Source organism: Lathamus discolor, chromosome 6 (assembly GCF_037157495.1).
Source record: "Lathamus discolor isolate bLatDis1 chromosome 6, bLatDis1.hap1, whole genome shotgun sequence".
NCBI classification, from domain to species: Eukaryota; Metazoa; Chordata; class Aves; order Psittaciformes; family Psittacidae; genus Lathamus; species Lathamus discolor.
In genome coordinates this window covers 52,993,322-53,009,183 of record NC_088889.1, presented here as the reverse complement: position 1 = coordinate 53,009,183, position 15,862 = coordinate 52,993,322, and the positions used below count along the sequence as shown (strand labels likewise).

Below are 15,862 nucleotides of genomic sequence, written 5' to 3'. Positions count from 1 at the left end.
TCCATTCCCCAGTACCAACAGGAGCAGCACCAGGCACGCGGCCAGGAGTAACTCCACCAGCATCCCTGTCATAATAAATTTATGCTTGCACACTTCTTCCCTTGCTGCCGGTTCAGCCATGTTAGCCCAAAACACACCTTCTCACCACAGATATTTGGGGCGGTGCTGTAAGCAAGGAGAGGTACCACTGGTGCCTGGTGGCTGACACGGACATGGGGGGAGAGGCCCCAGAAACCAGACCCATCCCAGCGCTGCCTGGCCACCCCGGCCCACCAGTCCTGCCAGATTTTCACATGACCACCAAGGCATTGCCACAGCAGGAGTCTGGCCTCAGGAGGAGTGCTGAGGCTTCACCGCAGCCACCCAAAACACAGCCCTGCTCACAAGTGCCCTCCACTCCTGCTGCTCAGAGAAGCATCATCTTCAGGAGCAGGAGATGCTGTGAGAATGCTGCAGCAAAGCTCGGGGGTTGGGGGGGGGGGGGGGGGGGCAGTTCTGGTGCCCATAGATGTCAAAACACTTTTTGCTCTAATTTGGCAGTCCCGAAGAATGCATGGGAGAAATGCATAAGGGGAGCAGGGGGAAAAGGGAAGATGCCCAGTAAAATCACTTGGGGAAAGGGAGTTTGTCTATGCATGCTAAAAGCTGAGCATTATCTTTTCATGAGCCTCACAGGGCTGGGTGCTGCACAGCCAACCTGGAAAAGCAAGATCCCAGCCCAAAACTCACTCCTGCTGGGAGCAGAGTGTAAGAGGCAGCTTTCAGAAAAGAACGGAAAAGGACATAAAACATTACAGCAAAATTGTGTATATAGCGAGCCCCCCAACCCCACTGCACCAGCCTTTCTCCCTGGCCCAGCTCCCTACATCTGCCTGCATACGCTTCAAGCCAATCTTCAACGCGTACCCCTATATTTTCCAGTCAAAACCACAACCATTACGTGTTCAAGAGCTGGGAAATTAGAGGTCTGGAGGCACACTATAAATACCTCCCTACAGAAACAGACATTGCTGCAGTGCTTGTGGGCAGCTAGTGGAGACTGAGTTCAAGCTCCAAGAGAGCCAAGGCACAAGACCACAGCTGCCAGCACGGCTCTCCCTGCGGCCATTCCGAAGCCTGGGCGGCCTTGAGCCGCCTGTGCGGTGCCGGGTGGGAAATGCAGTCTGGTCCTACTGCCTACAAATCCCAGCACGCCAGGGAGCGGAGCTGCGTCCCGGCCCAGCGCCTGCCCGCTTCCTGCCAGCACGGGGAGGGGGAAATATAAACAGCAGCCTCTTGGGCAGAGTTGGGATGCTGTTTCGGGACAGGTTGCGCCGGGGGCAGCGCCAGCGCTCACGGTGAGTCTGTGCTTTCCTCTCCAGCCAAATCCCGGCTGCGTGCGGTGGGGTGCTGTCTGCTCCGTGCTGCGCGGCTCTAGGGTGAGCGGCGGGACCATCGAAATGCTTTCTGTGTGTCTGGCATCGCGTACATGGGGGTTTCTCGCAACGGAAATGTGCGTATATATGTGTATCTGCATGCAGGCAATACTGCAGTTATTAGCGGCAGGGAGATGGAATGGAGAAGTCAGGCTCGGCTTGCAGCACTTGGAAGAACAGGGCAGAAATGAGAGGTGGTGTTCTCCCTCCGGGAACGGCTGCTCAGCTCCACTGCCTCATCTCCTTTAACTGCCACTTTCGGAAAAGTACTTGGCTGAAATTCTGTCAGAGGGCAGTTTCTCCCACCCTCTGCCCTGCTCTCTGGGAGGAGACCCCTTCCCAGCATGGAATATGGGTGGAGGAAGCAGACAGATGCTCAGCATCTTCTGGCTTTCCAGGGCCCCCCTATCTGGTGGAGCAGTCCTGCCAGCGCAGCTTTCCACCCTAGGGGCAGTCAGGGAGAGCACATGCAAGCATTCAGCCCCCGTGGTAAGACTCTGGTTCTTGGGACTCATATTTCCTATCAGCCCAGGCAACAGTTTGCAATCCCTGAATAATAACAATTAATTAAAGAAAATTGGGCAAAATTAAAGGTCTCCCTGGAGCCCCTAACTTGCCCTTTACACTGGCTTTGGTCTATGCTTGCACAGATCAGTACTGATTACCCAGTAATCAGGTGAGACATGAACTGATAAATGAGGTTTTAAGCCCATTGCCATTCCCAGCACATCAGCGTAGAACAGTCTTTGGTGCCTTTGCTACCCAGAGAAGCCCTGCAGTGTACTTGTAGGAGCCACTGAGTGGCAATAATCGCCATGGGATCGTGCTTGGTGGGAATGGGAACAGTTCCCATTCCACAGGCTGAATCCTAAAAGTCTGCTTTTGAGAGTCTAGTATATATAAATGCCGCATACAGCATGGTGGTTACAGAAAACACAGGACCCGGGTGTACAAAAATAATGGGTTTTATGATTCAGCTGCTAGGCACGGGCAGACCATGTAACCACCACAAGCCTTTCATCTGCCAGAGCTGGGTTAGCACAGCCTGCACAGAGGCCTTCAGTGTAGGGGCTAGTCGGCTCACAGGGCTGTGCAGGAGCAGACCAGCCCCATTGAGAGGGGTCCCATCCTGCACCCAGGCCCTCACCATACATCTCTACTTACTCAGACCTTTTCCTTTTACAGCTGCACACACAGTGAACTTGCTTATTTGTGGATACAGATTCAGCATTCAAGCAAAAGTAGCAAGAAGTATGTGAACTAGAAGCCTATCCATAAAATCTGACCAATTTTGGCTTTTCAAACCAGACTTACTTTGCTTGAAAAGAGCTCCACAACTTCCTTCAGTAGTTCCCACAGAGGAAGATACTTGGGGGGGGGGGGGGGAATCTGTGGGTGAAAAGCTACTTTTCCATCATATTTAATTGGAACTATTCAACAAGGTTTTCCCAGAGCAGAGCTGTTGTCAGCATAAGCAGGTTTATTTGGGCTGCTCCATTTGGCAAGTAGGATGTTTCCTATTGCCCTCTCCCCCACCTCTCAGATTGGCTGTATTATATCATCTTAATTACATATTTTCTCTCTGAGGCTGAAAGTCGAAGATGGCAGATCCTGAAAGCACAGTCATAAACACCAATGTGAAACAGGTAAGAGGATGTTCATTACAAAACACATCCTGTATTTCTAAAGCAAGTTTTGAAATGCCACCGCAGGAGAGGACACACCACAACCCAAAGATGTGGTGGCCTGAATTGCTTGTGCTTGGGTTTCAGCAGAAGTGGCTTATTCCAGGGCTGCTGGGCACCTGGTCCCAGTGAGGTCCATGTGATTTCCACATGGGAAGAGGTTGCAGGGCTGAACCTCCAGTTGCATGGACATTTGCTCACACTTGAATGTTGGAAGAGCCAGAGAGAAAGCAGCAGCTTCTCTACATACACAGAGATTTTATGAGACTCTTCAGAAGACACAAACAAAGGGTAAAACCAGCAGTATGCACAGACACCTAGCCATGCCCAGCTCAGCACAAACAGATGATCATGGCTGTACTGTGTCCACAAACAGCAAAATTGTGAAGCAATCCCCTCTGGTGTAAGCTGTCCTCAGAGCATGTGGCACTTACCAGACAGGTTAGGGTTTCACAACTGCCTGCCCCTGGAAGAGGCCTGGTGGCACCTCTTCTTCAAAGGCACTCTGGCATCAGGAATTGTGATTGCCTCCCACATCCAACCCCACCACCCTGGTCAGGAGAGCCCTCTCCCCCACCCAGTAAAGCCCCATCCCTAACTATGCGAAAACAGCACTGTTTCTCTCACAAGCTCCTTCTTGGCTGTCCCCTAACCAGTCTTTCCTCCACATCCTGCAGAAAGATCTCAGTGAGGCACTCGTCATTGCAGTGACCACCAGGGCCATCTTCAGCCTGGAGGAGGAGCACAAGCTCTACCTAGAGAAGGGCAAGGAGGAGTACACAAGGCACCAGCAGGCCAACCAGGACAAGCCCCTGCCACCCGGCACAGCCTTCGCCTTCATCCAGGTGAGCCCCCCCTGCTGGCCAGGGACACATGCAGACACTCACAGGATGGGGTGAAAGCTCAGCTTTCCTGGCCTTAGGTCTCAGCTCCCATCACAGGGTACAGATATGCCTGGTCTGGCCTCTTGGCCCTATTGCAGTGCATTGAGACCTGTGCTCCTCACCAGTCCCACATGTCCTGGTCCCTACCCTCCTGGCAATGGCTTTTGCAGGATGGTTGCTCTGTCTAGTTCTCCATAACATGCCTGCCTTGCCCTAGCTGACAGATGTAGCAAAACTCACTAACTGCAAAAGAGAGTCCCAGCAAAGCCATTGCAGTCGTGCCCCTCCACGCAGCTTCATCATCTCCTCACAGGCAGTGCAGCATGTGAACAAGAAGATCCTGGAGAGCAACCCAGCAGAGAAGGACCTCTTCGATATCCTTGTGCTCTCAAACAACAGCCCTGAGAGTGGTGTGCGCATCATCAACAGTGCCAAGCACTATGGTAAGGGAGATCCCATCCTCGGTGGTGCCTGCTTCCCCCCAGGGAAGCTGCAAAGCAGATAAGGCACCGCTGTGGAGCATCAGTGGCAAATGCAGAGCCAGGGAGTACAAGGGGAAGGGGTTATTTTGGAGACAAGCCCAACTCCTGCAGCTTGCCCAGGGTGCTGGAAAACACTCAGGGTATAGGCTCCTTGGCAGAGCCTGGCTCCCTTCAACTGCATCCTTCACACCAGGGGATCTAGCAGCATTTTGCATAGCCAAGGCATCCTTTGGCAGCTACTGAAGAATCAAGAGTTCTTAAAAACCCTAAATCCCAGCATGCTGTCAGGAAGGCTCATTTAAGGGGGGTGGGGATGAAGGGAATATTTAACTGCGCTCTGCAGTTTCATAGAAGCAACAGGGCAAGAAGACGCAGGATGGGCAGGTTCCTCACACAGCACTGGACTGTTAATTGCCCCAGGCTCTGCAGTAAAGCACACAGAGTCCTGGGAAGGGGCATCTGTGAGGAGAACGTTCCATAACAGACTTTACTTATATCCCCTGACCCAAAGGCCTGGAAATCTCCAAGTTCTGCTTCGTCAGCAATGAAGACTCTACGCAATATCTGAAGTCCCATGGAGTCAAGCTCTTTCTCTCAGCTGACAGGACAGATGTCTTCAATGCCCTCCAGAGAGGTGTGTTCTCCCCTTCAAACCCACCACATTTCTCCCAAGCAGCTCAGTACCAAGAGGTAATGCCAGAGCCCATGCTCTCACAGGGGCAAGAGAGTGAATGGCACATTGATTACCTTTCTGGTCCTGAATAGTGCAGTCTCCCCCTCTGTCCCTACCAGTAGCCTGCAAACACACCAGGGTTTCTTAAGATGCCTTCACAAGTCACCAGGAGCTATATGCATAATTCTGGCCATGGTTTAGTCATTCCCTGCCTGACATTTAAGCCTTTCTAACCGAAGATGCTGCCCATGGCTGCTCTCTGCATCAGTGAGAGTGCACCCCAGGGCTTTGTGAGTATGCTATAGAATTTTGCTTTGTTGGTACATGCAGAGTTATCATGTGCTCAGTGATAGATGTAAGCACATGCTTGACCTGGATCAGAGGGAGGGCACTGTAGTGCACAGCAACTCTAGTGGGGTTGATCACCTCCTTATTACTTTGCTTGGGTGTAAGCACATCAGCTGGTCAAGGTCCTTCAAGATCAGGAGAAAGCCATCTGCAGCCTGGGCTTCCGTACTCTGAACAGCACGTTCCTGAAGCTTCACTGAACAGGATCACTGCCCTGACAAGCGTCTCTTGTCCAGGGGCCTGGGTCCACAATGAGGGCAGACAGGGAACAGATGTAGGAAAAGACCTGTAATTAAGCCAATTACCCCAATCAAGTGGAGGTGCCAGTCCCTATTACTCACAGCACGGAGTGCTAAATCTGGGCATTAAAGCCAGGTTTGGCAGGGTGAACAAGCACCAGGAGGACGACTCCTCATGCCTACACAACTACCCATCACCTCTTCGCAGATCTCAGTATCTCATCAGTCTGATCAACAGTGCTTTCTCACCCATCCCTGTTAAGGAGTAACACAGCCCTAGAAAGGCTGGGCTGACCTCCACAGAAAGCCTTGGAGATCTCAGTATTGCAATGTGGGATGGGGCCATGGCAGATGTGCAGGGAGAATCTGTCCATGCATGAGAGCTGCCCCCAGCAGGGGTGTCCCTCCTGAGCCCCACTTTGCTCTGTCCCACAGGTGTCTCAGCAGCACTCGTCTTCCAGCAGGAGGTGCAGGCCCCCAGCACCCCACTCCGTGTGGTGTTTGATGGGGATGCCGTGCTCTTCTCCAACGAGACAGACCAGATCTTCCAAGAGCAGGGGCTGGAGGAGGCAGTGCAGTATGAGCAGGCGATGGAGGATGTGCCTATGGGAGAGGTGAGCAAGCCACCTCACTTTCTTGGGCACCCGCAGGTTCTGTGCGCAACATGAACATCTCCCCTGCTAGGGCTTTGTCATGAGTAGTCAGATAAACCTTCCAGGTTCCCTTTGCATCCACCAGTTGGTCGCTGGTGGGGGCCTGATCTGGAGTCCCACTGGAGATGGATCTGGCCTGATGTCTCCTATAAGTGAACACCAGCTCCCCAGTACCCAGGGTTGTAGTGACCCTGAACATCACCTTTTGTAGGGTGGGACCTCTTGCTGTGCAAGTCCCTGCAGGACTCAGACCCAGAGGCACTGCTCCCTGGGATATACCTTCCTGATCAATTTGGGACTAGGAAGAGCACAACACCCACCTTCCTCCCAAGCACCCCAGTGCATGGGACCAGGCCCAGCATTGACTAATCCTGCACCCTGCAGTCATCCTGTGCTCTGCAGATCCCCAAGAAACCCTGGAAGAGGGACAAATGGCTTGTAAAGGCAGAGTAGATATCTCCTTATTTCTCGTCCACTCCTAAGTGCCTTGCTGTACTTCCAGGGTCCCCTGAAGGCTTTTGCCATGCACCTTGGGAAGATCCGCAAGAAGTTCAGCCAGGAAAAATCCCCCATCCGCACCTACCTGGTGACTGCCCGCAGCGGCCGGGACATGGGCATCCGAGCAATCAAGACACTCCGGGAATGGGGTCTGGAAATTGACGAGGCTTTCTTCATGGACGGGGCTCCCAAGGGCCCCATCCTTGCCCAGATCCAGCCCCACATTTTCTTTGATGATGGGCTTCATAACATCCAGGGAGCTCAGAATGTGGGTGTACCCTCTGCCTGGGTCCCCCCCTGCTGCTGATGCGCTGCAGGCCAGCTGCCCTCCTTCCCAGCAGCACAGGGGACTGAGCCAATTGAAGACAAACCTTCTGGGATGGAGAGGGAAGGATTTCCTAACCTGCACCAAGCAAACCTCAGGGAAAGGGGCAAGAGCATTGCATGAGAGCGTGGACTACCAGGCGAGACTTGGTGCTCATTTCTGCTCTTCATATGAGGTCCTTGAGGTCTTAGGATAAAGCCAAAAGATGCAACTACTCCACAAAGGAAGGACACTTTTACTGTGACACTGAGAACTACCTGCCCTGTAGGATCTGGGGACCTTTCTGCAAAGAAACGAATGAACCTATTGCCCCACACATGAGCTAAAAGAAACATAAAACCAAGCACTAAGAACGTTAGCTTTGGCTGTGCGCAGACAGTCTTCAAGATTTATTTCCAGGATCTCTACCCAAAGGAAGCCTTCAAGACCCTACTTTCCCAAATGTGCTCAACTTGGTTTACTGAAGAAGCTGATATTCTAATAAGTTCTTCAGGCAGCTCCAGCCAAACTCAGCAGAGGGGGAAAGACTCCAAAGCTCTAAAGGACCTATAAACTTTTTAGAAACGGGTGACCAGGTTGAAGAAAGCCCAGCTATTCCCCCTTATAAAAAAGATTACAGCATAAGTCACCTTTCCTTCAGCTTGCAGGCTCCTCACAGAGTGCCCTTAGGAGACCCACACCTGCAGGACACGCAGCTTACAGAGCTGCAGGAGAACGGGACAAGGCTGCAACCCAGCTCTGAGGTACATCCAAGGGACAGAGCTGCCACATAGCTCTGATGCTCCACCAGGAGAGGGCACTGGAGCCGAGCTGCCTACGACACAAGCCATGCAGGGCCAGGGCTGCAGGCGCCAAAGCAGAACTGGGTCCTGGGCCTGAGCTTAAATGGAGTTCCAGGGCCACGGGTGGGGGTCTCAGATGTGGCCGCTCAGGGCAGATGGGGTCCTGGGTGTGCTCAGGACCCTGCCCGGCACCAAGGCGCTGCCCTCGTGCAGGGATGCCTCTCTCCTGGCAGTGCAGACCATGCTCCTAATTGCCCTGGGGAGCAAGCAGCCCCTCAGGATTCGTCGGCAGGTTTCTTTCTCCAGTGCTGGATGTGAGCGCTTGCCACTAGAGGCCACTGTGCTGCCTGGGTGCATGGCACCCCAAATCCCTGTGGGCTCCGCAGAACAGCCTGGTAAAACACAGACTCAGGGCAGTGTGCTTGCTGGGTGGCAGCAGAATTATGGACAGGGCAGGTAAATGACAATAGCTTAGTTTTTTAAATCTCAGCTTAATCACAAAGAGGGGAGCAGTATGGCTTCAGAAGCGTCACCCTCACCAACGCTTTCCCTCCCCAGAAAATAAAGAAATGAGCACCTCCCTGCAAGCACTTGTCTGTCACACCCCATGTTCAGCAGTGTGGGAGGAGGGCTGGGATAACTCGCTGTGCCTCTGCACACATTCAGTTCTTTGGCCTTACACGCGTGTGTCAGAATAGGTTAAGTACATGAGAAATCTTTAGTGGGCTTTGGATTAGGCCCCTGAACATCTTGCATCCATGTCCCCAAGCCCACTCCTGCTTCCCCAGGCTTGGAGGCTCTGCACATCTCGTCCTAGCAAGGGCAGCTGCTGGCCCCGCCATGGGCACTGTGCGGGTCCAAACTCAGGAATGCTGCAGCATGGCAGGGATGGCTGTATGTAGGGCTTTGGTAGGAAGCCGCCTCCAAAGACACAAAGCCCAGCAGGGTCTTGGCACTGCCCGTCTGGCCCCTGGCCCTTTTGCTTAATCCAGATGCTGAAATTAAATGTTTCGAGGTAGCAACATCAACAACATCAGCTACTCATCATTGGCTAATAACACTAAGCACCCATCAGCCACAATTGCTGAGGAAGCATTAATTATGGGATGCTCAACACGTCTGGTAAGCAGGTACAGCTCTTCATCCCACTTTTATGCAGGCCAGATACCACCCAGCTTGGTGTGGGGATCCAAGCACCCACCTCCAGCCCCGCTCAGTGTACACAGCTGGCTGCTTTGGTGGCAGCTGATAGTGGGGACAAGGATCTGGTGATGGTTGTGTTCGTGGTCCTAGACACCCTCTGCCACTCCATCCCCTCGCCTTGGCCATTGCCTGGACAGTGCCAGCAGGAACTTGGTCAGATGCCTTGGGTGAGAGGGAATTATCTAAGTCAGGGGTAGTGGGGACAGGCCCACGTGAGCCATTGCAGGGTGCAAGCTGCTGAGGCAGGGGGAAGGTGCCACGTGCCTTCCTCCAGCACTGTCAGCACAGCAGGGGATGACAAAGCAAAATGTGCCCAAAATGGGAAAAAGGAAGGAAACTCAGGGTTCATGGGATTGCATCATATAGGGCCAAGTGCAACTTCTTCTAACCGTAGCTCAAACATGTAGCATCAAAACTGACTTACTGCTCTGCTCCAAAGATGTGTCATCAAAAAAACTGTTCTTTTCTGCCCTGCTCCAGAGACGGAGCATCATAAACACCTTTCAGCAAGTACTGCTGCAGCTTCACCTCCTGTTGTTAAGAGTAAACTTGTTGTTTCTGTCTTAGAGGCATCTGCAATAAGCTCTTCAATGCTTGGGGTGCTCCTCAGGTCTTGGTTTTCTGAGGGATTTTAATCTTCCCTCCTTCAAGGGGTTGTTGGTACCCAGCAGTTTCCTCCTGCTGCTGCAGCTTGAAGAGGGTTTAGCTATTGGGGCTGATTGCAGGGTGCTTCTTTGATACCCTTTGATCTCAGGTTTTGGGGGCCAGGGCGAGGCAGGAAGAGGTCATACCACCATGCCACTCACAAGGACAGGCTCCCTTTGAGCCCTGCCTTTTCACTCTTGGAAAACAAATTCAGAAATGCAAAGGGGATTCCAAGGACTTGCACTTGATTCTGGCCATTGCTGTCCAGAAACCATGTGTCACACCAGCCAGAGCTGCCTGGTGTTGGGGTACGCCCTTGGCACTGACTGCTGGGGACACCCCCAGGACACCCTCCCAGTGCAGGGAGCTCCACTCGGCTGCAGGCAGCCGGCTGCCTCCTGCACCGAGCCCAGCCCTGCCTGTGGTGCCAAACAAGTGGCCCTTGTTTCGGAGGGGAGCGCGTGGCCCCAGGGATCAGAGCCTGCAGCCGGCTGGCCCTAAGGAATTTGCAGGAGCCCTTTGCCCAGGAACGTGCCCTTAATCCCATCCCATCCCCCCCCCCCCCCCCCCCCCCATACACACACAGCACCTGTCAATTTAGAGCTGCAATGCTAAGAAATAAGGATATTTAGCACTATGAGAAAGGAATTTTTCCTTCAGTGGTGGTGCTGCAGGGAGGGAAGATTGGAAGGTATTTAGCTGCTAAGACATCTGCATTGGCAGTGTCCGAGCAGTTTAGATTATTGATTCCTGGCTGTAGCAGAAGGTGCTGGAGGCGGCAGGACCCGGGTGCGACTGCAGTGTCCACCAGGAAGGCTCCCACACCTACCTCCAAGCATAATCTATGAGCACCTTTGGCTGCCAGCACGGGGCAAAGCATCTTCACATTTTTGACCATAACCCTGACCCTAAGCCACCCTGGTTGCAGAGCTCCTTGGGAAACACTCAGGGGTTCACAGCCAGAGAGACAGAGATGCCAACTCCCATGCTGCAGATAATTATTAACAGGGTGTTTTGCATGCAAAAGCTCAGATAGAGGGTGTGCAAACCCACAGACTGTGTTTGCCAAGGTGCTTAAATGTGGGTTCAAGATCTGAACTCCAGGAAGGCATGTTGGAAGGTGCTGGCTGCGGCAGCAAGTGGAGCTGGATCTTAGGAGTAAGGCGACAGTAAATAGGTAGGAATTTAAAGCCTTCATGGGCATATATTCACACAGCAGCAGTTGATCCAGGGGTTGGGACTGATTCACCAAATCACCGTTGAAAGTTGGGTGGTTGCTCCCACTCCAAGGAACACATTGCAATTTTAAGCCAATCCTTGGGTCACGATAGGGTGCTGAGCCTTGTCTTTCTGAGCCCACCCTCCTGCCAGGACCAGAAGGCTCAATTGCTTCCGTGTGTTGTTACATTGTAGTTGTGATTGCATACATGATGGTCTCCTCAGGGCAGCTTCAGCTGAAAATGAAAACGAAATAATTAAATGGCATCTAATGCTGGTGAAGAAAATGAGGTGGATGATGTGCTTGCACGCGGCTGAGGCACGTCTCTGCTTTGTGCATGGAAATCCCACCGGTGAGCCGATACCTCCCTGCCCCAATCCGGCTTGCATGGCCCTGGGGGCCACAGCAGGGATTGCTCAAGTCAGGCGACAAGGTGAGTTGGGTCCCGGCGTTCCCTATCACATCCTGGCGTGGGAGGTAATGATTTGATGCCATCGTTGCCACTTACCACGCCATCCCGTCAGCTGCCAGTCACACTGCCTGCTGCCGGCGCCTGCCAGGGTTGTTGCTGTCCATCCCCAGCAATTTCAGACTACTGCAAAATAACTTGGGTGAGGCAGACATCATGAGATCCCTGCCCCGAGGGGCAAACAGGGCCAGCAGACAGGGTGAGACAGGTACCCTCCTCCCCAGGGTGGGTGCAAGCATGTTCCCATCCAGCTGCAGGGGAAGACAGGCCGCGGGATGCGGAAGGATGTCCAACGCTGAGCAGGGCCAGGCGCGAGTAGGTGGCATGGGGGTGGCGGGGATTTGGGCAGGGCCACAGAGTGCGTGGGACATGGGGATGGGTGATGACGAGTTTGGCAGCAGCCCAGCAAGGCAAGATGGTGTATAAGTAAAATCTAGTGAAGACACCACGGCAGCTCGCAGGTTTGAAGACCATAAGCATTTTGCTGCATAAAGCCTTTCTTTATGTAATAGCTAGGGCAAAGTGGGGAAGAGCAGGTTCTGATAGAGAAGGTCCATTGGGGTGAAAGCAGCCCATGCTCAAAAGCTGCTGCAAACAGCTTTGATGGAGATGGAGCCATATTCAGGGCTCCTGACCATCATGCCACACAGCCATGCCACACAGCCACTGAAAAGCCACCCTCACCCACCACTGGGATCAGGGTTTGCAGCATGAGAGATACCAAGGGAACAATTATCACCCAGTCTAAGCCTTTTGCAACTCCACTTAGTGTCTCCCTAAGGTTGCTTCAGCCCATGCTGGCATGTGAAAAATGTTTAAGCAGGCAGCTGGCCAGCTCTGCCTCCAAACCAGCTCAGACAGTCCCACTTCAAGCCAGCCGGCACTGATAGACTGGGAATTGCCAATGCCCATGATGCCCAGGACATCTCCCCCAGTGCCCACAGTGTTGGGACATGGTGGCCAGGGCCTGGATGAGTCCCTTTGCGTTCTCAGTGTTACCCCTCTCCTGCTCCCAGGTGTCCCATCAGCTGGAACTGCTTCTAAAGCACCTTCAGGTTTGGTTTTGCAGGTATCACCCATGGAAAGGGTGTAATTTGGGACGTGCCGGTGCCACTGGAAAACGCTCTCACCTTGTGAATTGTACATTACTTTAGGAAACAGCACTGGGAGTGGGTGAGGTCCTGGCACCGCGCCGGGAAAAATTTAGCACTGCTTCGCTCGGGGGCTCCAGTCTGGTGAATCAGGCTCTAATTCTGCCAATTAGCTGCATCCAGCAGCTTCATGCTGCACCGAGATGAGACCCTGAGTTGGAGTCACAGCGTTTGCAACCAGACCTGTCTGAGCTTGTGCACCTGTAGGCTCTGTTCGGCTCAAACCAAGCAGAATAGTCTTCTTCTGTCCTTTAGTAATGAGATGCAAGATCCCAAACCTTCCTGCATTCAAAAAACTCACACAGCTTTGCATTTGACACCTCTTGGACATAAAATAACAGGCATTTCTGAACGGAAGCTTTCTTTGCCCTTTTGTCATTGGAGTTCGGGGCATTGGCTACCACTGTGATAAATAATAAATTTTAAAAAAATCAAGGAAAGCGTGAAGGCAAACACATAGCCATCTGTAAGGAGAAAGAGGCCACCATAGCACCCTTGCCAGAGTGCTCCCAGACTGCAGACGGGGGAGCAGCGGGTGCTTTGAAACCAAGCAGCATCAGGTCCCTGCCCCAGTGCAAAGGGCAGGTGGGACTCCAGTCTCTCAGGGCTGGGGCTGGGGTGCTCCTCCCTGTGGGAGCCACTGGGGATGAGTCATTCGACCTCCCCTTGGGAATCCTCTCCAGCAGGGACAGAGGTTGCAAAAGTATGGCCCACTCCCAGGGGTGCGTCATCCCACGCCTACAGCCATGGCTGCAGGCAACAGCACTCTGGCTCACCTACCGGAGCCAGGGGGATGTGGGGAGCCGGGCAGCCAAACCACCAGCAAGTAGAGGGGTTCATCTCCAGATCAGAAAATAGGAGCAAGAATGGACAGGCCCGTTGGACACCTCTCGCAGATCTCTGCCTGCTCCTGACACCCCAGCCGTGGCACTCTGGCTCCTGCTCCACAACAAGGGAAAATGTGTAAAAACCTCCAAGCCCAGGCTCATGCCAGTCTATCTTTTGATGATAAACAGTGCAACTCTCACAGTCCCAGCCTATAAATACCCAGATGTGCACTTAGCTCCTGGTCAAACATCCCTGCTGTGCCTCACAAGACCTTGACATCAGGGCAAACATCCCACAGAGGTGCTGAGGGAGCCTGAGTCCTAGCTCCTTGCTGGAGCCACTGCTCCACGGTCCTGCACACAGTCACACCGGTGTCAGTTCTGAAACCACTGGTGCCAAGGGCTGGTACCAAATTAAACACTATGGGGATAAGCCTCCTGGTCCCTTCCCATCTTGCAAGCACCCAGAAGAGGATCAGTACTGTAACGTTCCCTGACGCAATCCTGTCCTCCTTTTCAGTGGTGTCTGAGCTCACCAGTGCAATGGACACGTAAGTCAGAGAAGCATGTTTAAAAGCAGCAAACCTCTTGCATCGATATGAAAGCAGCTCCGGATGCAGGCACAAGACCTGTTACCATGAAGCCCCAGCAAAGGCTCGCCCTTAATCCCTTGGAATTTAAACGCCAGGCACAGACTGGGTCTAGTCTGCTTGACCCTGCCAAAAAGCTTTTCTCTGCACTACATGGTGGTATGGGGCTAGCATGGTGTGCTGTTTTCACCAGCCCATCCCTGCATGCTCTAGCCTGCTCTGTAGCCACGGGATGCTGGGGGAGACTGGCTGGACTGGAAACACTCCTGGAGGAGCTGCCACAGGTGCCTCAGCCCAGAGGCCAGGTGTGTGTTCCCCAGCCAATTGCTGTTTCCTGACCACATCAATGGGAAGGGAGGAGGGATGGTACCTCGTGGGCTCCAGAAGAGCCTGAAAGAGTGCAGGAGAGTCCCAGTCCTGGCATCAGGGCTATCCTTTTTGTCTGCAAAGCACATTTGCGAGGGGGTTTAAAGCCTTTGGAGAGGATGGGTTTGCTTGGGTGGGACCACGGTTGGGTTAGTTTATGCCTGAGCCACTCCTGCCTGCCAGCACTCAGCACTGGGGCTGCCAGTACCCAGGGGAACAAGAGGAGGATACCCCCGAGCTGGAGCCTGTGGCAGCAGTGAAGCCTCTGGGGTCAGGCTACAGATGCTGGGGAGCAGTCACTCCTTGGCCTCTTGCCCAAGAAGAACCACACGGGGTTTTGCTGAGTCACGCAGCGCCACGGGGCCAGAGTTTTGCTGACTCAGGGTCAGTGGCATTCGTGCTGACCACGCGCCCGCAGGCAGGAGGGAAGCGGGGGCTGGCCGAAATAACGGGACCCAGCAGGCTCACTCAGTGCCTCCGGCCTTCGCTTCGGAAAACCTCATTCCGTTACGTGCCGTGTCCCATGGGGAAGCCGCGTGTTTCCTGATATCCCCAGCTTGACCAAGGCATTTGGTGAGCCAGTGAGAGGAGATGCAGCCTAGGTCAGAAGTACCCCCTACAAACACTCAGCACAAACTGCAGTCAGGGGGTGGCCGGCACAGACCTGGGGCAGCGGGGTGCTGCGTGAGGCCACAGGAGGATGGAAGAGGCTCAGGGAAGGAGGGCACAAGCCAGGTGCCAGTGACATGACCCAGTGATTTTCCAGAAGTTTCATGAAGGAGGCAGGCAAGGGACAGGGACCCCACCACGGAGACATGGGTACTGCTCTCCAGCAGTGCCCGCCTCACCCCAGGGGCTGCTGCTCTCTCGTCCTGAAGCACAAGCAGCAGCAAACCAACACCGCTGCCCCTCAGGACTTGGAAGCCGAAGTGCCTGTGAATCTGATTTGATTTCATTTTTCTCTAGCTGCTCTTGTGGCTCTGTAAGAGCTTGGTCAGGAAGGACTGGGCAAAGATTAGCTCTGTCCACTGCCTCCCGAGCCAGCAGGGTGGCACCTCCGAGCTCTGCCTTGACACCCCGGTGACGGCAAAGAGCCCACCCTGGTGCTCCCCGATGCTCAGCCCTGCATTCTGGAGTTGGCCTCTGGCCTGACAACCCTCCGGCCCCTTCCAGACAAGGTTATGCCCATCTCCTTCAAAGTACGCCAGACTAAAGGGATGATCCCCACCAAACTGGGGGTCAGGGCGAAGCACGGCGCTGGGGAGCTGACACAGCCCCTCGGCCGAGGGGTACAGCCATCCTTGCAAGCCCGGCTGCATGTCACCACTGGTGACAGCAGGGAAGGCGCCTGAAGTCCATGGGATTCCAGTGGGCTGAGCCACCACCGTGCCAGGCTGGCGGGGGGCTC

General features: G+C 53.8%; 1 protein-coding gene across 3 annotated transcripts; it reads left to right on the top strand.

Annotated features, from left to right (window-relative positions):
• Nucleotides 1-1,127: 1,127 nt before the first annotated feature.
• On the top strand, nt 1,128-8,571 carry LOC136016088 (cytosolic 5'-nucleotidase 1A-like). 3 transcript variants are annotated; one of them, XM_065682743.1, is made up of 8 exons: nt 1,128-1,337; nt 2,601-2,666; nt 3,003-3,061; nt 3,778-3,945; nt 4,298-4,427; nt 4,978-5,100; nt 6,162-6,340; nt 6,882-8,571. In XM_065682743.1, the coding sequence occupies exons 3-8, from the start codon at nt 3,017-3,019 to the stop codon at nt 7,182-7,184; spliced, it is 948 nt and encodes a 315-aa protein (XP_065538815.1). In that variant the 5' UTR covers nt 1,128-1,337; nt 2,601-2,666; nt 3,003-3,016; the 3' UTR covers nt 7,185-8,571. The 3 variants fall into 3 exon arrangements, with proteins under 3 accessions (XP_065538815.1, XP_065538814.1, XP_065538816.1); XM_065682742.1 differs by lacking the exon at nt 2,601-2,666 and having other exon boundaries at nt 1,130-1,337; XM_065682744.1 differs by lacking the exon at nt 1,128-1,337 and having other exon boundaries at nt 1,349-2,666.
• The last annotated feature ends 7,291 nt before the right edge of the window (nt 8,572-15,862 follow it).